The sequence below is a fragment of the Pinus tabuliformis genome, chromosome 6, assembly GCF_031772625.1.
Source record: "Pinus tabuliformis cultivar Carrire ecotype Pingquan chromosome 6, CPIR1, whole genome shotgun sequence".
In the NCBI taxonomy this organism is placed as follows: Eukaryota; Viridiplantae; Streptophyta; class Pinopsida; order Pinales; family Pinaceae; genus Pinus; species Pinus tabuliformis.
Genome location: NC_142292.1, coordinates 121,401,552 through 121,425,852, shown reverse-complemented (window position 1 = coordinate 121,425,852; position 24,301 = coordinate 121,401,552). Strand labels below are relative to the sequence as shown.

General features: G+C 38.0%; 2 protein-coding genes across 2 annotated transcripts in view; both read left to right on the top strand.

Annotated features, from left to right (window-relative positions):
* LOC149257639 (pyruvate kinase 1, cytosolic-like) overlaps positions 1–24,301 on the top strand; it is a 347,863-nt gene that overhangs the window by 116,615 nt on the left and 206,947 nt on the right. Inside the window, exons 10-14 of the mRNA XM_089381665.1 lie at positions 10,486–10,630; positions 10,766–10,854; positions 10,995–11,090; positions 11,265–11,332; positions 11,755–11,854. Coding sequence (XP_089237791.1) covers positions 10,486–10,630; positions 10,766–10,854; positions 10,995–11,090; positions 11,265–11,332; positions 11,755–11,854 — 498 coding nt within the window. The remainder of the gene's footprint in view (positions 1–10,485; positions 10,631–10,765; positions 10,855–10,994; positions 11,091–11,264; positions 11,333–11,754; positions 11,855–24,301) is intronic.
* Positions 6,490–7,769, top strand: LOC149257640 (uncharacterized). The gene is made up of 2 exons (XM_089433887.1): positions 6,490–6,921; positions 7,525–7,769. Exons 1-2 carry the CDS (start codon positions 6,549–6,551, stop codon positions 7,767–7,769), a joined length of 618 nt encoding a protein of 205 aa, XP_089290013.1. The 5' UTR covers positions 6,490–6,548.

Genomic DNA, 24,301 nt, shown 5'->3' with positions numbered 1-24,301 from the left:
ATAAATATGTTCCCAAGCTCCAACTTGGTTTTGATGAGGTTCTGACCGCTAGGGCTTCGACCTTGTCTATCCAAGGCACCAACCTTGAGTTTAGGAGTACCAAATCCAAGGACACCAATCCTATGAATGCTTTGTATTAGAGAATATGTAACGAGAATCTTCACGTATCACTTCTCTTCTTTGGTTTGTCAATTCTATCACTGCTACCAACTCAACCACCTTCTATCATCCTTATAAGTTGTCCAGTCATAGAGATGCCATGTCTTCAACCTCTATCCCACAGGAAAACTCAATACTTGCTAGTCCACACAAGTCTCTTGTTAGATTAGCCCCGTATCTCAGTTACAACACTGTCCTGAACAATCGCTGTCCATAATCCTCAAAGTAAATTGATCCCTGAACTGTCCACAATTTTCTACAAAAGAAATTGACCCTGTAATTGTTAATGAATAGTGGAGAGGACACCTAATCACACTCCAACTCAAGCCAAGAGAGCACTATCCACAGTAGCACTGCCTGCAGTCAAGGTAGAGGTTAATCAACAGTTAGGGGAGCACTGTCTTCACACCTAGCCCATAATGATGTTGTTGTAGTAGCCTCCAAACAACACTATATGTTGTTACTAGCCCGCACTAGGTGTTTGCGCTGCAGCAGAAGGGAAGGTCTTAAAATACAGTCCTTACTCAGCCTAATCTACAGTCAAACAGTCTGCAGCCTTGAGCAATAGTCTGCAGTTCTGAGCAAGGTCTTATACCCTAAACACAAACGTTACTCTGCCCTAATCTACAGTCAAATAGTCCGTAGTCCTGAGCAATAGTCGTAGTTTTGAGCAAGGTATTATACCCCAAACACAAACCTTACTTCGCCTTACTGCAAGCAAAGCAATCCGCAATTCCGAGTAGTCCACAGTTCTGAGTTGTCCTCCTTAGAAACAAATCCGCAATTCTAAGCTTGTATAGTTCACGAGATGTGAACTTGCTGTGTCTTTCTTTTCTTAATGAATCTAAACTTGTCTGTCCTCCAAAAGTGCAGAGTTCCTTCTATATATATATATACTCTTTTGTGCATGAAAAAAGAAGGGACGTGTCCCCTACAAATATGACATGAGTTTGACAAGGCAAGGTTGGTTCACTGGCAGATTCTTGACTTAAATTTGTATAATCTTGTTCTCTCTCATTATTTGGAATTTCGGGACACATAATAGCTCATTAGAAAGGTAAAATTATGCCCTTTCAGATGGTTCATGCCTCATGATGAAATTCCTTTTCCGAGTTAGAGAAAAATATTATTTCATGTGACTGATCATTCAATAGTGTAGAACTAGAGGCATGGCAGAATGCCTTTGGGCTTCTTCATGGTTTTGGTTTCTTGATTGATTATCATTATCATATCCCTACCTGCTTCATTTCCTTGATGTATGTTGATTTGGGGTAGCATCGAATGTGCTCTAGCCACGAAAATTGATGGAGAGGCTAAGGCACATGAGATCTCCAATACCCAGAAAGGGTTTGGGCAGATTCTTAACAGTTTGTGAGATATTAAAATAATTAATATTTTTAATGGAGTCCCTGAGTCTAAACTTAGGGAAAATAAAATATTAATGTGAATTAATATAAAACTGCGTTAGAATGGTCCAAAAGTCCTGGATCAAGCCAGATCTAATCTTAGCCGTTGATTTGTCAACGAGAAAAGTATAAGAGGAGGCTTGAGTGTCACTTGGAGAATACACCAAGAGATCAAGATTTCGACTTTCTGGGGTTGGATTTGCTGAGAAAGTTGAGAGTGTGATGAGAGTTGCAGCTAAGAGGCAGTGAATACAGAAGTAGAGAGGCAGAGATAGCATTGGGAGGATCAAAGCAGTAGCCGGAGAGAGGGACACAGAACCAGCCAGGGTTCACGCAAAGCCAGCCAGGGTTCACGCAGAGGCAGCCAAGCGCTGCGCAGTGCCTTAGAGGGCTAGCGTGAGTGACGCAGAGGGCCAGCATGAGTGACTCAGGATGTTTGAGAGTGGTTCTGACCTCATTGGATTTTATATGGAGAAAGTAGAATTTTAGATTTCATTAAAAATCCAGTAGACTTATCAGTTTTTCAGGATTTCAGGATTGCAATGTTTCCATTGAATTTTGTTATGTATTAGGGTATGGAACTCGTATTTAATCAAGAGAAACAATCCCTCTATGTACCTTGATGTTAGTGACATTGGTTGTCAAACTCCTCTATCATGACCCTTCTAAAATGTACGCATCACTCAAACAAAATCTTGACTTGACATGCTATGCTTTTTCTATCTTATGTTAATGCTTAGAGGGTGATATTAATGACAAACATCCCTATACAGATACAAAGGTAATGACAAAGATACCTCTGGATATTAATGCTTAGAGGGTTATATTAATGACAAAGATCCTGATTTTCCAACAAGACCAAAAAATTAGACATTTCTCGTGGTGGCAAGAGGCCCGAGCATAAGAAATAGATAATAGATTTACTTGTCTTTTCTAGTTTCTAGTAGTTTTTATAACTACTGACTCTTTCATATTTATTATGATATTTTTTTAAACAATATATGACAATTTAAGTTTGAAGTTGGCAATTATAACTCATTAGTAATGAATTATGAATATGATGCCTCATGAAAGTTGAAAGTTGTTTCATTTCATTTTATAACATTTCATTTCATGTTAGATATTATTTGTGTAATGGTTACACTTATCTTACAAGTACAACTTTGGTGATCAATGATGATAAATGTTATATATTGAATTTTGAAAGCTTGAAACGTTAAGATTGATGAATCATGAGACTCAATATGTTGTATGTTACTATGTTACTAACTTGTGGACGTGGTTGTTGAAGATTATAACTTCTAGATGATTGTTGTTATATGGTTCAATCTATGTTTTTTATATTTAATTCATCATTGTACATGCTTTTGTTGACATATATGCATCAAAATATAAAAGATATATATTATATAAAAAACGCTCCCAGAATCACTCTCAAACTGGGAGCTTTTGAAAATATCGCTCCCACTCCTGCTCCCCATTTTTGCTCTCGTTCCTAAGTAACCTTGGCTAAAACACATCACATATCAGCCAAGCTGTCTCAATAAATGAGCATGTAGAAACAACCAAGAAAAACAATGAGATCACATGCTTGATTTTTGGATTTGCAATGTAAAAATTGGATCACAGTGTTACATTTCATATTACAACATAAATGAGGATACAATTTGATACCTCAGTTCATCCTATGATGGTACATATCCTTTCAGCTAATCTAAGCAAGGTCACTTCAATTGCTACTGAACCTTATTGAGGGTATCCACCAATGATACCACATCCTCGCAAGGCATCTCACCAAGATCTCCTAGTAGCCACAAGAAGATAGCTTCACATGAACAAGGCCACCCTTGGATCTCCCTTGGATCACACAAGTTCTCAATGAGATTCACAGACTAACAAGCTTCACTAGCATCAATTGCTGCAATTCTTCTCTAGGTTTTCATGCTACAAATTGTAGGTCTTGCTCACACCAAGATTTCAACCCTAGTGCTCGATGTCTTCACCTAAGCCTTTCAAGTTTAAACTCTTGCATCGCACAAGCACAAAGACTATAGGACAAGTATAGCAAGAAGATACAAATGATCCAGTGAGTAAGATGTTAATTCACATACAATCTCCTACCTTTATATTAGATAGTTGAGGGAGGCAAACAAGGCAAACAATAGAATGTGGACTATGTCCACAACTCACAAGGAATCCAATCTAAGCCATTTGAGTAGATTTGCATGAGGAGCTTTCCTCTCTATGCTGTATTCATGTCACAAGGTGGTTGTACTTACCTCCCAAGTGGTGTGCTCTCCAAGCTAAGGCTTCACATGCCAAGTTCTCCTCATCACAAGGATGTACACTCTTGAAGACAAGTGCTTAAGCTCCAATGCTCCTCGTTAGGTGTATTCTGTCCACAAAAACTGCCAAGTGTTGCACTATCCAAACAAGAATCTCTCAAGCTGAATTCTCAACCTTCTAAAGTGTGCCATGTGGTCTTTGCTCCTAGTGTCAACCATCCATCCTCCTAGTGCTTAGCCCTCCACATCCTATGCCAAGGTCTCATCTTCTTCAACATGTGTGCCATGTAGAAGATAACAATGCTACGGTTCCTCCATAAGAAGTGTGCCTCCTCTAGTAGATTTTCGAAGTGTTGCATCGTCCAAACAAGATTCTCTCAATAATCTGGATTATATTATATTATATTAATTTGGATTATATATTTATTTTGTTCTTGTACTTAGGTATTTAGTCATAGCCATTCTTTCAATAGGGGAATGATTTTCTTTATGAGAAGGATGGAATAGGGCCTATTGCATTTAATTTTGAGATTATAAGTTTTGAATATTTGGGATTTTCTTTATCATTCTCCATGGGACCAGACCCCACACAGACCAGAGTGCATATTCTTCAACCTCCCATCAGACCAGACCCCACACAGAGGATCACGACATTTTTTAGGGTACTACCTTCAGACTGGGGCACAAAGAGAATGATTGCTACCATCTCATATCTAGACTCTAGACTAGTGAGGATTTGTGGGACCTCACCCCGCCACACGAGACCTCAGCAGCGAAACCGTCTTAGATCCATCCTTGGGAGACGGACTAGGTTCTCCAGACCTCAGCAGAGTGCAAACTCCCCCAAACAATGAGTTAGTGGACAGTCCGCACCTCCCACTGTCCCTTCATCAGGACAACAAGCTTTGTGGAATTTTTTTTTCAGTGTTCTTTAGCCTTGGATGTTAGGAGAGATGGGTCTGATCCTTTGGCCCTTTAGCCGTTGGATCTTCTCTGTCAAGACATTCCATACATTGTATCTTTTAGGTTCCTGCATTGTACCTCTTATATTCATGCATTGTATTTTTTATATGACACTGTTTGGTTCTCCCGCATTTTATGGACATCATTTTACTCAGTAGTGTTGAAGGAAATCGGTCTTCATAAATGTACTTTTGATATTTGTATTTATTCAAGAAAATAAATATTATTTTTATAACATATGTGAATGAGTTTCTTGCTCATTGAAATAGGTCTAGCACATGTTAAAGTGCTATAGGTGAGTCAAATGGTCAAAAGAAAATGTTGAAGACCTTAAGGGCATGTTACTCAATGTATATGTTTGTATAAGAGTCAAAGAATAACCCTCCAAGCAAAGTCAAGTCTCCTCCAAAGCAAAGACACCTCCAAAGAAGCCATCCGAAGCAAAGGTAGCATGTCGGCTGTAACGACCCATCTTTAATTGCACATATTATGTGTCCCTGTATAAAAAACAATAATACTAAAATATAATAATAAAGGAATAAAAATGATAATTATAAAATAGAATAAAGATTTAGTATGGTACCAATAACTAATTAATTAATCTAAAGTTTTAAAGTTATATTAAAGCAAGTATAAATAAACTTTATATATTAGAAAAAATATATATATATAAATAAAACAAAGTATATATATATATATACATAAGGTACAAAGTATGTCATATAACATAAATATTATTAATATGTATATAATGATCAAATGTATATTACCTTCAATCTTATAAATATAAACCATCGCATAAAAGGTCTAAGCTTAACGCATAACAGAAACTTCTGTACGGGAGGATGACTCACAGCTGGAGGAAGCTGTCACCGCGAGAGTAAGCGGTGGAGTCGGTGTACAGGGCAGCCACCGCTTAGCCCTAACTATAAAATCACTGAGATATGGCTGAGAAGGGGACAGAAAAACGGAGAGTGGAGAGGAGGAGAACCAGGAAATAAGGAGGTTTAAACCAGAGGGAGCTTTACATTGCTCTGAGGTTCTGGGCACGGGGGCAGTGAGCTTCGGTGAGAAGCTTGCTGGATTGGCTGGGAGGAATTGGTTTCTCGATAATCGGATCCGAATAACCGCGGCGTCATCAACTACATCGGAGCAGGCAGCAGTTCAGGTAGGTGTTCGAAATTCCTTGCAGTTACTGTAATTCTGTTCTGTTTTGGTTATTACCGTATATACTGTATTTTCTGTTCTGTTTTGGTTATTACCGTATCTAGATCTGGTTATTTTCGAAGTTCAGTAGATGGTCACAACATATGGTATCAGAGCGTCGTTCAAACCCTGCGACCTCACAGGCCCTACGCTTGTGTAAATTTTGTGGTTTAATTCCATAAATAAGATCGACGAATTGTGTTTTATTAGTAAGTAATGGCGGCGGTCGGAGACGAGAGGGCTCAAATTGCGTGTAAATCCCTAAATTTTGGGGCAGGGGCTGGTGATGAATGATTGCGGATCACAGAAGCCAGGGTAGCCCAAATATTGAACAACCGACACCATTTTTTTTTGTAATAAAAAATAAAAATAAAAAAATAATTAGATGCAATCAAATTTAGTTTGGCATCAGGAGACTTCCTCGGTCAGCACGAAATTTAATAGAATTATCGTAGTTACGAGGGTGGAATCGTTTGTAACTTCGCACGAAATTATAGATCCGGAAGGTGCAGAAACCCCCAGTCCTAACATGGCTGTAATGCGCTTTGAAGCGCCTTTGAAGGCCACACAGACGGATGGTATCGAAACAGGAAATAACGGTATTCGTGTGGTAGGAGAAGCGAAGAAGAAGAAGTCCCTTCCTCCTCCTCCAAGAAGGCTTCTGAAGCATCAGTCATGGTCGAGTGAATCGTGTCGGCAGGAGGCTTGGATTCGAAAGAAGGATCAACAATCGAAACTGAGAAAGTCCAAGAGCCTGACTGATGATGACGTAGATGAACTCAGGGGATGCATCGACCTCGGATTTGGTTTTGGGTTTGATTCTGAAGACGAAGGCGACCATAAATTGTGTGATACTCTGCCGGCTCTCTATTTCTACTATGCGGTTAACAAGCACTACATCGGCTCTAAATTAAAGTCCTCCCTCTGGTTTAAACCTCCTGATTTCCTGGTTCTCCTCCTCTTAAAACTCTCTAACTTCGGGACGAAGTTTTCTGAAGGGGGAGTGTATGTAACGACCCATCTTTAATTGCACATATTATGTGTCCCTGTATAAAAAACAATAATACTAAAATATAATAATAAAGGAATAAAAATGATAATTATAAAATAGAATAAAGATTTAGTATGGTACCAATAACTAATTAATTAATCTAAAGTTTTAAAGTTATATTAAAGCAAGTATAAATAAACTTTATATATTAGAAAAAATATATATATATAAATAAAACAAAGTATATATATATATATACATAAGGTACAAAGTATGTCATATAACATAAATATTATTAATATGTATATAATGATCAAATGTATATTACCTTCAATCTTATAAATATAAACCATCGCATAAAAGGTCTAAGCTTAACGCATAACAGAAACTTCTGTACGGGAGGATGACTCACAGCTGGAGGAAGCTGTCACCGCGAGAATAAGCGGTGGAGTCGGTGTACAGGGCAGCCACCGCTTAGCCCTAACTATAAAATCACTGAGATATGGCTGAGAAGGGGACAGAAAAACGGAGAGTGGAGAGGAGGAGAACCAGGAAATCAGGAGGTTTAAACCAGAGGGAGCTTTACATTGCTCTGAGGTTCTGGGCACGGGGGCAGTGAGCTTCGGTGAGAAGCTTGCTGGATTGGCTGGGAGGAATTGGTTTCCCGATAATCGGATCCGAATAACCGCGGCGTCATCAACTACATCGGAGCAGGCAGCAGTTCAGGTAGGTGTTCGAAATTCCTTGCAGTTACTGTAATTCTGTTCTGTTTTGGTTATTACCGTATATACTGTATTTTCTGTTCTGTTTTGGTTATTACCGTATCTAGATCTGGTTATTTTCGAAGTTCAGTAGATGGTCACAACATCGGCCTACAAACAGTCTTCAAGTCAGCCTTCTAGTCGGCCTAAAAGGAGGGACAATTCTCTATATATAGGGGTTGTCCACTGCGCTATAACGTCAAGCATTCCTCTCTGAAATCAGCGTGCAAGGAAGACCGAAAAAGGATAAAGAAAGACGAAGTAGAAGGAGCCTCTAGTGCAACGAAGGGGAGACCTAATCCAATATTGAAGGGACTGTTTTTAGGGTGAAAAACAGTCACATGTGCGAGAAATAGAGGACAATCTGCGGTCACTACAACAACAAGATAATAGTCACATATATCTCATGGTTTGGGCTAGTAACCTAGGCCTATAAGGCCTCCTACTCAAGCGAAGAAGAGAGTCTCTCAAGCGAAGGAGAAAGGAACCAAAGTAAGGGAAACCTCCCACATGTGTGAGAAATAGAGGACAGTCTGCGGTCACTACAACAACAAGATAATAGTCATATATATCTCATGGCTTGGGCTAGTAACCTAGGCATATAAGGCCTCCTACTCAAGCGAAGAAGAGAGTCTCTCAAGCGAAAGAGAAAGGAACCAAAGTAGGGGAAACCTCCCACATGTGCGAGAAATAGCGCTACAGTGCTGCCATATTAAAGTCTGCAACTTCATCTAAAGAAAGGGCTTGGTTGGAGTAAGAATAAAGCACTCTTTATATGTAAAGGAATCTACCAAGGAATAAAGAGGAATATTTATTATAGAAGATACCTAACAAGGACTACTAGTAGTTGCCGAAAGAAGGACAAAGTGTCGGGAAGCAAAGTGCTGGAAGAAGGAAGACTAAAGTGTCGGGGAACAAAGTGTAGAAAGGAGGAAGGACTTGACTTGTGCTTGGAGGACATTCTAGTCAGGGGTCTAGGGTTTGGCATTGATCAATAAGAAGCTTCAATAATAGAAAATTACTAAAGGGTTTTCCTCTCAAGAAAAGAGAGGTTTTGGCCCTGGCAGAGAGCCAACATCTTGTGTTGTTGTTCTTATGTTTTTGGTAGCAGTTCGATGAAGTACACACACATACATTAATAATAATAAGAAGAAGATTAAGCTAACAGGAAAAGTAAAAAGACTCCACAAATTGTTATCAAGTCAAGAAGAATCACACTACACCTAATTCCCTTGATTCTTCAACAAAAGTCCCTTTGACCTACTTTGTGGTCATTAGTTGGACATAAATATAATTATCTTATCTTATCTTCTCTAGAGATGTTGCAGCCCTAATCTGCACAATATATAAGATAAGAGTCCCAAACAAGAGTTTCTTATTATCCCTTAGCCAAGCTTCTTTTAATTTACAATTGCTTTCAAGTCGATATAAGTGTTCCACCTTGCATTTATCCTTTTCTTGTTGCTACAGTCTAGTTAAGCTTGTGATGAAGATTGATTTTGAGATATTTGTATGAAGTCACTTTTTTGAAGTTGTTGTCATACATGAAATTAGCATGAATGACTTTTGGATTTAATTTTCATAACCTTTATTTTGTTAGTGTTAATATTCATATTTGTATTAGAGTAAAATCCTTAAAAAGTTTTAGTTTCTTGTCGAGTTCATAGGGACTACTTGCCTTAGTGACAATATCATCAATGTCAAAATGTTGATCAGTATACGAGCTCGAGTTGGGCTGACAAAACTGGCTTGTTTTGGTTTCTGCCAAACCACCCTCTAACTTGCCAATGTATATGCCAAAAAGGGAAGGGGACAAGGAACAACCTTGAGTAACTTCTATATACAATTCATTTCTTTTGACCAAACCTCAGTGTTCCTAAACATGGCAATAATGTTATTGCATAAGCTTTTTGCAAAATCTCTCAATTTAAAAGGATTTTTTAAACCTTCCAATCTATTCCAAAAGTTAGTTGTGGGCACTGGGTACTATGTCAAAAACTTTTCTATAGTCAATGGAGCAACTTAAGGGATATGCTTTATTTTTTCAACACTCCTCAACAATGATCCCAAGTGTAATAGGTGGTTCATGGTCGAATGCTAGCTCTTTTTCATGGCATTCTAGTCAGAAGTTAATCTTCTTTTACAAAATAATTTCATATAACTTGGTTAGATGTCGATATGAATATTCTATCCAACATTGGTACACCACACCTTTGAGGTTTCTCGCCCATACAAAACCCTCGAAGAAGATAGAGGGTAGCCTTGGGTCATGTTTTTGGTCACTGGGGATGTTAATATGAAGTACGTACCTTGTAAATAGATTCTCAATGCACCTCTTGATTCATTATAGAACTGCGTACATGCCCACAAATCCATTCGCAATGAAGGGTTGAACCTGCCCAAGAACATGGAACACAGCAACTACCATAATTTTCTTTAAAAAAGTATGACATTTTTTTGCAAGTTATCTACAAAAGGAATTTACTATTGAAGTAGAAAACGGAGGCGGATATCTTCTACAACCTATAATAGAGTGAGGTCAAATATCAGTAAGGGGCTTTGGATATCTTTACTGTAGCCTTCTAGCATGGTATAGATCCGATATCAGAAGAGTCAGAAATGATCCAGCTGAAGATGCAAACCAAGAAATGCAGTTTGAAGAAACCTTTTGATTAATTGAATCATAATGTTACAATAATTTGTGTGCATTGCAGGTGTTTTTATTCCAGAAAGCTGCCCTCCACAAGTGTAACATGGCTGGAAAGCCCGCAGTAGTCACACGCGTTGTCGATAGTATGTCGGCTAATTTACGTCCGACACGTGCAGAAGCAACTGATGTTGCAAATGCTGTTCTGGATGGTTAGTAAATCCTTCACCTGGCAGATTTAAGTCATCCGATGACATGTTAGCGTGTAACTGTTACTAAGTAGTACCGAGAACCTTTGATGCAAATATATATGATATTGTTATATCTTCCAATCTTCATAATTACAGGTACAGATGCAATTCTATTAGGTGCAGAAACATACCGCGGATTATACCCTTTTCAGGCTATCTCAATAGTAGGAAAGATCTGTGCAGAAGTGGGTATTATAATCTTCCTCTTGTTATTTTTCATTAGTCATGTCTTGCAAGATATCGAAAGTAACAATTGCAACACTTATTTCGATCCATATTACAGTTTAATAATTGCCTGGATGCTAAGTTAGATAATTAAGTGCAGGCGGAGAAAGTGTACAATCAAGCTATTTATTTTAAGAGGAGTATGAAATATAGCAATGATCCAACGAGTCACTTGGAATCTATTGCAACTAGTGCGGTAAGTATTAAATCTTATTTGTTATGACAGTTGGATTGTCATGGTAGCTGTATTGGCAATGTTGTTGACTCTCATTATAACAAACTGTATCTGCTAATAACTATTTAAGCTTTTTGGAAAATGTTGTTAATTTGTCGAAAGAAGTTCAATATAGTTTATCGTCTTTACTTGCAGGTAAGTGCAGCAATCAAAGTGAACGCTTCGGTTATTGTTGTATTCACAACAACTGGAGGCACTGCTAGGTATTTGTTATTATCTTTGCACTTGTTTCACTTTCTCTGAATGACGAGAACTGTGGAAAGTAAAAGACTTGAGAAATCCCAATTCTTTTCATTTAACTATTGAGATGGCCAGTTTATTATAAGTGGTATTTTGTAAAAGACTTGAGAAATCCCAATTCTTTTCATTTAACTATTGAGATGGCCAGTTTATTATAAGTGGTATTTTGAAATTTAGGCATCATTTTCGATGTTAGCTTGTATATTTTTGAACAACTACATGATATTTTTTATCAGTTTCGGATAACCTTTCTAATTTAGTACTTGACCATTTTACAGTCACCTCAGTAAAAATTTGTCTTATTTATGTTTAATCTGGTGGAATTGTGTGAAACCCCTTGTTGGGTCCTGACTGTGAGTTTTAATTTGTCTCTTGTTTGCTTCAGGTTAATAGCAAAATACCGTCCTACGATGCCCGTTTTATCTGTTGTCATCCCAAGATTGACATCAAATCAGTTGAGATGGAGCTTTACTGGTGCATTTCAAGTATGTTATAGAAATAAAGTCAGAAGTTTACGGTTTTGTCATTTAATTTGTCTAGAATCACTCTATATATATCAATTATGATCTTCAAGTTAATTTAATTAGTGTAATGTTTTCGAAATTGATCCTTACTATTTCTTCCCAGCAAAACTTATTGGGTAAATGCGAGGGATGCTTTTTGTTGTCGCACAGAATGTCTAAGCACCGCTACAACAACTCAGATCGGGGGCTGTGACATTGATCCCCAATCTCTCTGTTTGAGTTGTCTTCCAATTGGCAATAGTAGACTAAGGGGGGTAGACCCTATGGACATGGAATGAGGGAAGATTAGTTGGGAAACAACCAATGTGGGAGACATAGTTAAGCAATTGATACTTGTTTTAGATTGTACAAGATTTTCAAGCATTCAATTAGATTTGAGAAAAATGATACCAGTGCCTTGTGGAGTCAGCTATCTTGCGAAGAAAATAAAGTCCAAGTAATGGATGAGAAATTGTCGCTGAATGATTCAACTACCTTATATGCAAATGCGAAACTTAAAGCTATGTGAAATGCAGGGACTTGGTTAATTTTAGCTAAATGTTTGTTTTAAGTTTGATCCCTTAATGTTTTTGTCGACCAAGCTCATGCTTGGAAGTAAAATTTTAATGTGCAAATTAGTGTTGCGGGGAGCGCCCCCCCCGCTGACCTCACTCCTAATCCACGGTCCGGGCGGGAGCTACTCGAGAGCGCGCTCCCCTAGAAAATTTTTTGCTCCCTGCCTATTGCTAGAGCGAATTAGGGAGTGATCGCTCTCGTCGCTCGGAGAGCGTTTTTTATAGCCCGAGAGTGGTCAGGGAGAAATCGCTCCCGACCACTCCCCGGCTATAAAAAACGCTCCTCGCCGGTGAAAAAAATCGCGTGGATGAAAAAAAGCCACTGGAAAATAAAAAAGGGCTCCGATTTTTGGGGAAAAAGGGAGGAAAGGGAGGGGGGGAAAAAGGGAGGGAAGGGAGGGGGGGAAGGGAGGGAATATAGATAAACCCTCCCTCCAATCAATTTCATTATTTTAGAAGAGAGTGAGAGTGAGAGCAAGAGGAGAGTAAGAGGGGGTGAGGAACAAGAGAGAGTGAGGGGCAAGAGAGAGCAAGTGAAATTGAGAGCAAGGGAGGGTGAGGAGCAAGAGAGAGTGAGGGGCAAGAGAGAGCAAGTGAGAGTGAGAGCAAGGAGCAAGGTGTAAGGAGAGAGCAAGTGCCAAGGAGCAAGGAGCAAGAGAAAACAAGGAGGGGAGATTGGAGGCCAAAGAGGTAGGCTCTATTTTAGCAATTTTTTTTAATGTTCATTACTCAATAAATAAATAATTTTTTTTCTCCCATTCCCATTCCATTTTTTTGTAGATTCAAACATCATGGTTATATTTCTTGTCATTTTCTTCTTCTTGGTTCCTTTTTTGGTTATTATGGTGTTGGAGAGTAGAAAAATGAGGGTTGAAAATGAAGGAGGGGATGAAGAAGGGGGTCATAGTAGATTTGATGAAAACCCCAGTGAGGAGGAGCTGGAGGAGAGTGAACATGAGTCAGCTCAAAAAACTAAACAAGACCAAACTCCATTGTGGAAATATGTTAATAGGCCTGAAGCAGGGAAAGGGGGTGGAACCACTAAATTTCATTGCCCCCATTGCAACAATAATTACATAGGTTCATACACCTGTGCTAGAAAGCACCTCTGCGGGAAAAGGCCATGGGATGGAGATAAACAAATAGGAATCAAAACTTGTTCAGGTGTGTCAGCAGCAGATAGAGCCAAATACATAAGGGAAGAGGAGGAAGCCCAATACAAATCTAAAAAATCAAAGAGTTTCTTTAAACCAAGCTCACAATCACATGCACAAAGAACTCCTTCAACATCCTCCCAAGACAGTGGATATGGAGGCACAGGGTCACTAGGTTTAAGGCGTAGAATCATATCAGATTTCCTTGATGAAGGGTGTAGGAATGATGTGGATTCAAAAGTTTATAGGTTTCTCTATGCATGTGGGATACCATTCAATGTTCTACGCTCACCTTATTGGAACGAAATGGTTTCTGCCATAAATGATGCCCCTAAAGGGTATGACAAGGCAAGAACCGTTGGACTTGATCATGAAAAAGCAAAAATATCACATTCTTTCAATAGAATGACAAGTTTTTGGACTGGCCATGGGGTGTCCATTGTATCTGATGGATGGACAAATGTAAAAGGCAAGCCATTGATAAATGTTCTTGCTGTGTCTGTTAGTGGTGCCATCTTTCTTTCAACATATGATTACTCAGACAAGTTCAAGACCGACATCAACATTGCAGAACCATTACTTGAAACAATTGAGCATATTGGGCCATACAATGTCATCCAAGTCATCACAGATAATGCTCCTAATTGTAAGGCAGCGGGAGCAATTATTGAGGATAAATACCCCAACATATTTTGGTCTGGGTGTTTGGTTCACATAATGAACTTTTTGATGCATGATAATGTTAAAAAAAAAAAACGAACAATACAAATGGATTGGTGATTTGTAAAAGAGAGGCAAAGAAATGATAAAATTTATCACAAATCAAAGCCATACCCATGGCATTTTCTGCAGTCACTCAAGATTGGAGTTGTTGAAGATTGCGAGGACTAGATTTGGTAGCTATTACCTCACCTTCAGGCGCCTTTTGAAGGTAAGAGAGTCATTGGCTAGCGTGGTATCAAGTCCACACTGGCAGGTATTAAAGGAAAGGGCTACAAATGTAGCTGATAGGCAAGGTTTTGAATAGGTGGAGGACGTCGCTCTTGATGGTATGTTTTGGGCACGTGTGAGGCAAGTATTGCATTTCACCAAGCCCGTTTATCACATGATTCGGTTTGCAGATACAGATAAACCAGTGATTGGCGAAGCAGATGGATACCATGTTGGGGCAAATAAAAGATATTATTCATAACAATGACTCCAACTTGTATAAACTGATTCACGATTGTGTGTGTATACGGTGGGATAAACTTAATGTTCCACTACATTGCTTGGCGTACATCCTTACGCCAAAATACTACTCTGCATCTTGGTTGGGCCAACCTGCACCAAGGGGTGGGGTTAGGGTCAAACCCCATATATATGAAGAGGTATCTATAGCAGTGTTGCACACATCGCGATCGGGATTTAATCGGCGCCGGGAAAAAAGCGGAAAAAATCGTTAAAATCGGGAAAAAATCGGAAAAAAGCGGGAAAAAATCGTTTGGCACAAAAATATTCATTTTTTTTAATATCTAAACCATCTACAACATAAAATAAATACATTGACACATAAATATGATAAAAAAACTAATATATAAGATGTTTAATATCATTTCTAGCGCTAAAATCACACATAACATTGAATCATGTCCTGAATAGTAAGTCCTGAGTCCCAAGTCCAACTCAGCCTCAAAATATCAACAAAAAATATGATAATGTATCTCATCATGTCATAATGTCATATACAATAAAATGAAAGTCTAATCCTATTGATTTCCTCTGCCCCTCTTGCGAGAAAATGGCACAACTTTCTCTTTCCCTCTAGATGTAGAAGCTGGTGCCTGTGGTGGTGGAAATGGCAGTGGAGTCTGACGTGCTCTAGAAGCTGAAGAACTAGTAGTAGCAGCTACAGGAGGCCGAGGTGGACGGAGACCACGTCCTCTGGTAGTGGTAGCCCGGGTAGCCCGGGTAGGCGGTGTCACCTCCTCCTCCTGCTCCTCCAACTCCTCCTCCTCCTGCTCCTGCTCCTGCTCCTGCTCCTCCTCCTCCTCCTCCCCCTCCTCCTCCCCCTCATCCTGCACTAACCAATCCTCAGTGGGATCCATGAGAGGCCTCTCGGTCTCAACCCTCCATTCAGCAGTGGTGTCAATCCCATCCAATGAGATGGCTTCCGTATCAGGTGTCTTCTCTAGTAGTTTCACCCACAATCGAAGATTGTAGTAGACATAGACCATGTCATTAAGTCTATGGGACTCCAACCTGTACAAAGTTCATGAAATAATAAATTAATAATTAATATTATAAAAAAAATATTGTTTAAAACTTTAATGAATTCAAAAATTTATTTGGAAATTTGCAATATTTTAAATGTTTAAGTGTTAACCTATTGCGCTTCTTGTTGTGTATTTTTTCAAATACACTCCAATTGCGCTCACATCCCGAGGAGCTGCATGTTTGGCTGAGGATGCGTACGGCAAGATTTTGCAAAAGGGGTACTCTGCCACCATACATCTTCCACCATGCGTCTACAACAAAATTACAAATAAAATTTTAAATAAACATAAGAAAAAAATGGAATTTGAAGAAACAATGAAATTTGAAACAAAGTTACAAAGTACAAACTAAAAAATACCTGGCATTTTAACCGTCCTATCAATGACAGCCATCTCAAAGCCAAATGTGCCACCTGACAACTTATATTGCTCAATTTGTCTAGAGATCTCCATACGTTCTTCTGAAGATCTCACCATCTTCTGGACACAGGTTAATAATCCTTCCACGACCTCAACATCAAAATTAAACCCACATGCATAAGAAAATGCAGGGTTCAGGAAAAGCCCCGCAGCATGAATTGGACGATGGAGTGTGTTGTTCCATCGCTCATCAATGACCTTCCATAGAAGGAGTTGTCTCTGGAACCCATCATCTCCCTTGTCATCATAGTAGGACCGAATGGCTTCTTTGGCCCTGTCCATGGCTTCATACAAATAGCCCATTGCGGGCTTCTCACCATCAACCAACCGAAGAACCTTTACCAAAGGTTCTGTAACAGCGCACACCTCCTGCACTCCCGCCCAGAAGTCTTCCTGGTATGAAACTAGTCTGCAGACGGCCTCTGCTTCTGGTTTGCGGCTCATTGACGAAGCACGCCACTCCTCTGAAAGAAACATTCTCTTCAAATCCCACATAGAATTCACGAGGGATTGAAGAGATATGAAACTCGTCGCAAACCGTGTAATGGCGGGGCGCACCAACTCTTTGTTGTTGGTGAATCTTCTCATCAAGCTAAGCACAGATGTGTGATTGTAAATAAATTTTGTGATGCTTTTTGATGAGTCAACAACCTCTTTGACAAAGGGAATTTTCCCAATGTCCTCTAACATCAAATCAATACAATGGGCAGCACAAGGTGTCCAAAATAAAGCAGGATGCCTGTCCATAAGCATTCTACCAGCAGCAACATAATTTGCAGCATTGTCCGTTATGACTTGGACAACATTTTCTGCACCCACCTCCAAAATAAACACATCCAGCAAATCACATAAAGTTCTTGCATCTTTGATTTGATGAGTTGCATCAACAGATTTGATAAACATAGTCCCCTTGGGACAACTAACCAAGAAGTTTATAAGGGTTCTCCCCTTTTGGTCAGTCCAACCATCTGACATAACAGTGCATCCTGTTTGTGCCCATGATGCCCTAAAATCCTCCAATCTTTGGGTGCAGTCACGCTTTTCATCTTGAAGAAGCCGGCCTCTGAAATCATGAAGAGAAGGGAGTTTGTACCCGGGGCCAACACTGGCAATAGCATCAACAGTAGGTTGGAAAAATGGATTATTCCTTATAATGCTGAAAGGAATATCACTCCAGAGGAGAAATTTTGTCATCAACTTGTCAGCTTTTTCTTTTTCAGTTCTTTTTAGCATTGAACCAATAGTTGGTTGTGAACCAGGTGTGGTTCGAGGAACAAAATATGATGATGCAGCTACCGGATTGACTGACGCTGCAGTAGAACCTGTGCCACTTGGCCCACTTCCGTCAGCTGACCTTTTTAGTTGCCTTTTGAGTTCTTCTTTGGCGTCTCTAGTGTGCTCTAATTCTCCCAATGCTCTCATGGCTTTTTGGATAATTTCAGCATTTGTCTTTAGACAGGGCCCCACATCACGTCCAGGGATTTGTGCAAGGTGGAACTTCAACCTGTACACCCCCCCGAATATTTCCTTTCCACACAACTTGCAATACAAGTTTTGTCTATCATTCGGAGTTTTAGGGTCACCATATTCCCAGAAAGGATCCAATTTCCTTGGCATGTTTGTTTTTGAATTTTGAATTTGCAAACCTATGGAAAAATAAGGATTAGGAAATAGGAATTTAGGATTACATAAATGATAATACAAATTACAATTTAGCATTTGCAAAATTACAAGCTAATTATTTCCAAAATCCCAATTTCTAAACCCAAGTTACCCAACCAAATGCCAAAAAACAATGAAAATTCAAAAAAAATAAACAATGTTTAAAAAAAATGAGAAAATAAAAATAACAAATTGGTTCTCATAGTCATAACAAATTACCCATCCCAAATCAATGAAAAATTTCAAAAAATTCTTTAAAAACAATGAAAACCAAAGTTTTTATAGAAGCAAAACCAAAAAAAATTAATCTACATACCTCTTTTATGGACAAATTGGTGATCTAGGCTTGGATTCCTCTTAAAAACGCTTCGATTCGCTCCCAAATCCGACGGAAACCCTTCAGCTCCTCTCCCTCACCTCTTCTCCTCCTCCTCCGCGCGCAAACAGCAAAATGACATAATAAAAATCGATTTTGCATATAAAAAGAGCGCTGCCCCCGTGCCCTGCGATTTTTACCCAAAAAATCGCGATTTTTTCGAAAAAATCGCGATATTTTCAAAAACTCGCGATTTTTTCGATAAAAATCGTTATAAAAAAAGTGGCGATTTTTATGCATAAAAATCGCGATTTGAATCGGGTAAATGAAAAAATCGCGCTTTTTCGATAAAATCGCGATTTTAACAACACTGATCTATAGGATATTTGCAAGCATTAGAAAAGTTGATACCTGATAGGGAGGAATGTGCTAGTGTGCGTCTTGAATTAGGCAGATACTTCAGTTGCACTGGTTTGTTTGGTACCTTTCATGCAATGGAAGATAGAGACAGATTTGATGCTCTCACATGGTGGGAATCATATGGCGGCCAGGGACTTTTACCAAAATTTGCAAAAAAAGTTCTCTCACAGGTTGTAAATACTTCTTCTGCAGAGAGGTGTTGGAGCACCTACAACTTCATACATAATGTATAAAGAAACAGACTCAATGAAAATTGGGCAAAAAGCTTGGTTTATGTGCACTACAACTTGAGGTTGTTGAGTCATTACTGTGATCGGGCTTATGAGGATCCAACATATAAAATTTGGGACAACCACCTAGAGGATGATAATTTGGAGGATGGCACTATACATCTTGAAGAACTGGAAGTAGAACTTATGAGAGAGGAAGATGAAGCAATAACCATGCCACCTTCACCATCTAGTAGCAGTGCTCGAGTTCTGAATCTTCTTCCTTTGCTGTCGCCACCTCCATCTACACCCTCACATGGAGGGCATGTGCCTTCTGGTTTTGGTCGTCAGTTTATGCAGGAGGAGACGCCTAGAAGATCACCACGACCTTCTCATACATCAGACACTTCTCATGGCAAGGGCCGCATGAAGTAGTAGATAATAGATTTACAGTTTACTTGTCTTTTCTAGTTTCTATTAGTTTTCAACTTTTCATAATTGTTGAGTCTTGACTCTTTCATATCATAATGATATTTTTTGTAAACAATATATGACTGTGACAATTTAAGTTTGAAGTTTAAAGTTGGCAATTATAACTCATTGGTAATGATTTTGAATTATGAATATGATGCTTCATGAAAGTTGTTTCATTTCATTTCATAAGTCATTTTATAACATTTCATTTCATGTTAGATATTATTTCTTGTAATGGTTAAACTTAGCTTACAAGTACAACTTCGGTGATCAATGATGATAAATGTTATATATTGAATTTTCAATTTTGAAAGCTTGAAGTTGAAACTTTAAGATTGATGAATTATGATTCACGAGACTCAATATGTTGTATGTTACTAACTTGTGGACGTGGTTGATGAAGATTATAACTTTTAGATGATTGATGTTATATGGTTCAATGATCAATCTATGTTTTTTATATCTAATTCATCATTTTACATGTTTTTGTTGACATATATATATATATATATATATATATATATATATATAAATCGCTCTGGGATTTGCTCCCAAATCGAGAGCTCTTGAAAATGTCGCTCCCGTACCTGTTACGCTCCCACTCCCCGCTTTCTCTCCCGCTCTCAAGTAACACTGGTGCAAATACTAGCTTAGTATGCAAATGAAAAGTGAAATGATGTGATGGCGAAAAGAGGGTCTAAAATATGAGTTATTTTTGGAATATGTCGTGAGTGTTATTTGAGGCTTAGAAATGTGAAAACAAATACTTATACTAGCAATGTAAAATATGAAGTCTGCGCAAATGATTACTGAAATATACGATAAGAAACCAATGTAAAATTCTGGAAATAAAACACTTAATATTTGGAAATCCATTTGTATGAAATACTCAATCAAAGATCATTAGATGCATAAGTAAAACTAATTAATTCTTCCTGAATGAGCATGTAAAAACAAACGTACTCCAGGAAATAAATTAAGTTTGAGGTGCAAAGTAATCTGCTCTTAAAACAAATGGTAATGCGAGCAATTTATTTTAAACCAGGGGTCCTATTACCGTGCAATATTCAGATTTTTTGTTTGTTTGTTTATGTATAACAACTGAAACTTTGAATAACAAACTGCTAACTAATAATTTAGAAAATTTCTGAGATTTACTATTTCTGATCTAGTGGTGTATTTGATCTAAAAAAACTCAGAAATAGATTACTGAAAAGAAGAGAAATAATATTTAGAAATTTATCAATTAGTATGCAGAAGGTTATTGAAGATAACTTCTATTTCTGAAATGTACAATAGTCAAGGATGTAAATTAAATTTGCTGCTAAACTTCAGTTAATTGAAAATCTATGCAGTGTTAGCCTTGCTTTCAATCAGATAAAAGAAATGAAGAAAGGTTTAGAAGATGTGCACCAGACACCGCTTAGGGGCTTGAAGATACTTGGAGATAAGCTGCCTAACTTACTGAGAATCTTCAAATTTAAATGCCAACTCAAAATTTTTTTGTTAAAACTTTTTTGGGAATATTATGGAAAAATTAGTGAAAAAATTATGGTGTAAAAGGGTGAGGGAGGAGAGGCTTAAGGGTGAGAAGAGTGTTGATTTGGAGTAGCATTGGATGTGCTCTTAGCCTCAAGTTTTGCAATTTTGTAGGGAGACTTCGGCACAAGTACTCCAAAGAACCCAGAAATCGTTTTGGGAAATTCCACCCAGAAATGGTTTTATTAAAATAATTAATATTTTTAATGAGGTTCCTAAGTCTAAACTTAGGAAAATTAAAATATTAATGGGTAATAATCTAATCAGGGTTGAAACTTCTAGAAGAAAGCCATGGATCAAGTCAAAATGATTTGAGCATTTAATTATGTTTTAATCTATGCTGTTGATTGCTCAATAGGAAGATATAAGAACGGATTCGAGGGTCATTTGGAAAATACACCAAGAAGATACTTAGTTGCCCAAGAGAAATCGATTTTCTCACTAGTCAAAGTTCGGTAAGAGAAAATAGATTTAGAAGAGAGTTGCAGGTGGAGGAGAGACAGAGAGGGTTCAAAATTAGTCAGGGAGACAGGGACGAAGACACAGGGCAGTAGAAGGAACAACGCTGGGTAGATTGACGCTAGGAGAGGCAGCGTTGGCCTAAGTGACATAGGCATTACGCAGGCCAGTCCAAAGGCTGGAGAAATTGACGCTGAGCAAGCCAAAGAGATGCAGAGGGTGAAGGTCGCGAGGGAGAAAGGAAAGGCTGAGGAGCAGGGAGGCTGAGAGTGAGGGCTGAGGAGGAAGAGGGAGAAGAGGGAACGGAGGAGGCCGAGAAGAGAAGGGGAGGCCGAGAGGAAGGAGGGAGGCTGAGAACAGGCTGAGAAGGAGAGAAGAGGGAGCAAGGGGCTAGAGATGGCTAGTGTGGGGCCTCAAGGCCCTAAAAAAAATCTGCCCATGATCTTTCTAAAATTTCTTTTAACCTGCAAATAAAATGGAGATCAGATCTTACCCTCTGGGGCCTAGATCTGTCTCCAAAATCCACAAAAATCGCCTGCAATCTTTAGATTTGTTCCTGCACAAACAAAAGATAGAAAACCCCAAAACATGTATATACAAAAATATGAAATACCCAAAACCCCAATGAATTAAAAAATTGGAAATTTACAAATCTACAATGATATTTTACAGATCTAGTAGATCTGTAGATAAAAGCCCTCTATTAGCCAGATCTAAACAATTTTGCACAAATTTATAAAGAAACTGGAAATTTTAAAGAGGCACAAGCCCAAGAACAACTCTGCAAATAAAATATTCATAAGATGACTTCAAAAATTAAAAACAGTAGGCTCTTTAGATTATGTAAATTGAGAGTTAGTTTGTCCAAATGAGGACTTCCCCAAATGCCCAAACCCTGAATGATAACTTCTGCATACTTAGATCTGATTGTTAGATTAATAAAGATTCAAAATAATCATAAAATCATCAAGAAATAGAGATACCTGCTAGTTCTATCAAATCAAAATGATATTTTAAAAACCCATAAATTTGTGCAAGATACTTGTGCATAGATCAATCCTCAAAGACTATTATCCATCAAATACAAATAAAAGCAATAGAGTATTAAGAGCAATATTACCACATAAATTTGAAAGAGGAACACTATGGTCTGAAACCACAAAGTCTTTGCGTTTTATTAACAAGAAAAAAGTTATAAGAGCTTTCTCAGAGAAAGTACATGATTTAAAGATCAGATCCAAATAATGGAGAGAGACCTCTAATTTATAGATAAATTCTCCAACAGCTAGATGGCTTGATCCTCGTCAAAGTAATCTGAACTGTTGATGAAGATTAAATGATCTTTTAATCATCACCATTGAAATTAAGTTACTTTTGAGGAAATTCGAATTTCACTTTTAATTTCTTTTTAATTAACTCAAATTATTTATTTTGAGTTAATTCCCTCAAAAGGTTGACTTTGACTTAACTACTAAGGCCCAAGGGTCCAAAACAAGGTTGCACGAAACGGGGAAACGGGTACGAGTTTCCGAAACGAGAAGCGATACGAAACGCGACCTCCGCAAATTTTGGAAACGGGGAAACGCGAATATATATATATATATATATATATATTAGGACATTTAAGAAATATGTGCAATCATAAAGTATATATGATACATTTTAATTTATTACATTATGATAAAATTGTCAATTGTCAATGCATAAACTATAAGTATCTAAATTTACATCACATTTACTCATGAATAATCACATAATGAAAATAGAAATATCCAAAATCAGCCACGAGAAATTTCTAATTTTTTTTCTCGTGCTTGATTGGGAATCTCCTCCTACATAGTCGAATGAACTTAGTGCTCTTGATTAAATACAAGTTTCATACCCTAGTACCCTACATTCTCTTGATTATTGGGAGTCTCCCCTGCATAGAGGGCTTTGTTCTCTCGATTAAATACAAGTTCCATACCCTAGTACATGATAAAATCCAATGGAAACATTGCAATCACCCCAATCCTGAAATCCTGAAAAACAGATAAGTCTGCTGGATTTTGAGTGAGATCTAAAATTCTACTTTCTCCATATGAAATCCAATGAGGGCGAAACCACTCTCAAACATCCTGAGTCATTTCATGGTAATGTTAAAAATTTAAGTAAAAGGATGAAAATGAAAAATAAAGGAGAATATCACTTTTACTTTAAGAATTTAACATTACCATGAACTGCATATCAACACTAGGGCAAAAGTTCACTTTTATAACTTTACACAGGCATCTGGAAGCAACTAGAAGTCACTAGGTTAACGTAACAATAGATTACAAAACAAATAAAAAAATTAAAAATTAAAAAAAACACAAGTAAACGCTGAAATGTGGGTCGCACGGCCCTGAAACGCGTTTCAGGTCTTACTGGCCACGTTTCAGTTTCGTGAAACGTGGTAGTACGGCCTGAAACGCGTTTCAGGGCCGTGCCAAACGTGTTTCAGCGTTTCGTACCCGTTTCCGTACGGAAACGCCCTCCTACCCCACGTTTCCTGCAACATAGGTCCAAAATATTTTGAAATTTACAATATTCTCTTAGTCGGGGACCTCAAAAAATTAAAAGCTTTAAAACCCATGGATTTTAAATGTTGGAGGATTCAATTTTTCCTACAACATAAATTAATTAAATTTCTGGCTTTAGTAGTTTAATTTATTTTAGCCAGAAAATTTAATTAATTGACGCATGAGGGGATTATTAATTTTTCCAACCCTCTAATACTTTAACATTATAGCTATAAAATATTATTTACATGAAATATTACATTTCTAACCTATGAAGGGGGAACACTTGTTCGTTATAAACCCTCAACAATTACCCATTTCTGCGAAACAAAATATGATCTAGTAGACTAAGTGAATTATAATAAAATAATTTAACAAAATACCTAGAATTATTAACAAATCACTT

What these genes read in the sequence shown, in the direction of transcription:
- LOC149257640 (XM_089433887.1), top strand. Translation starts at nt 6,549, where the DNA reads ATGGCTGTAATGCGCTTTGAAGCGCCTTTGAAGGCCACACAGACGGAT. An exon ending in GGTTAACAAGCACTACATCG is followed by an intron (nt 6,922 to 7,524) that starts GCTCTAAATTAA and finishes ATGGCTGAGAAG; the next exon opens with GGGACAGAAAAACGGAGAGT.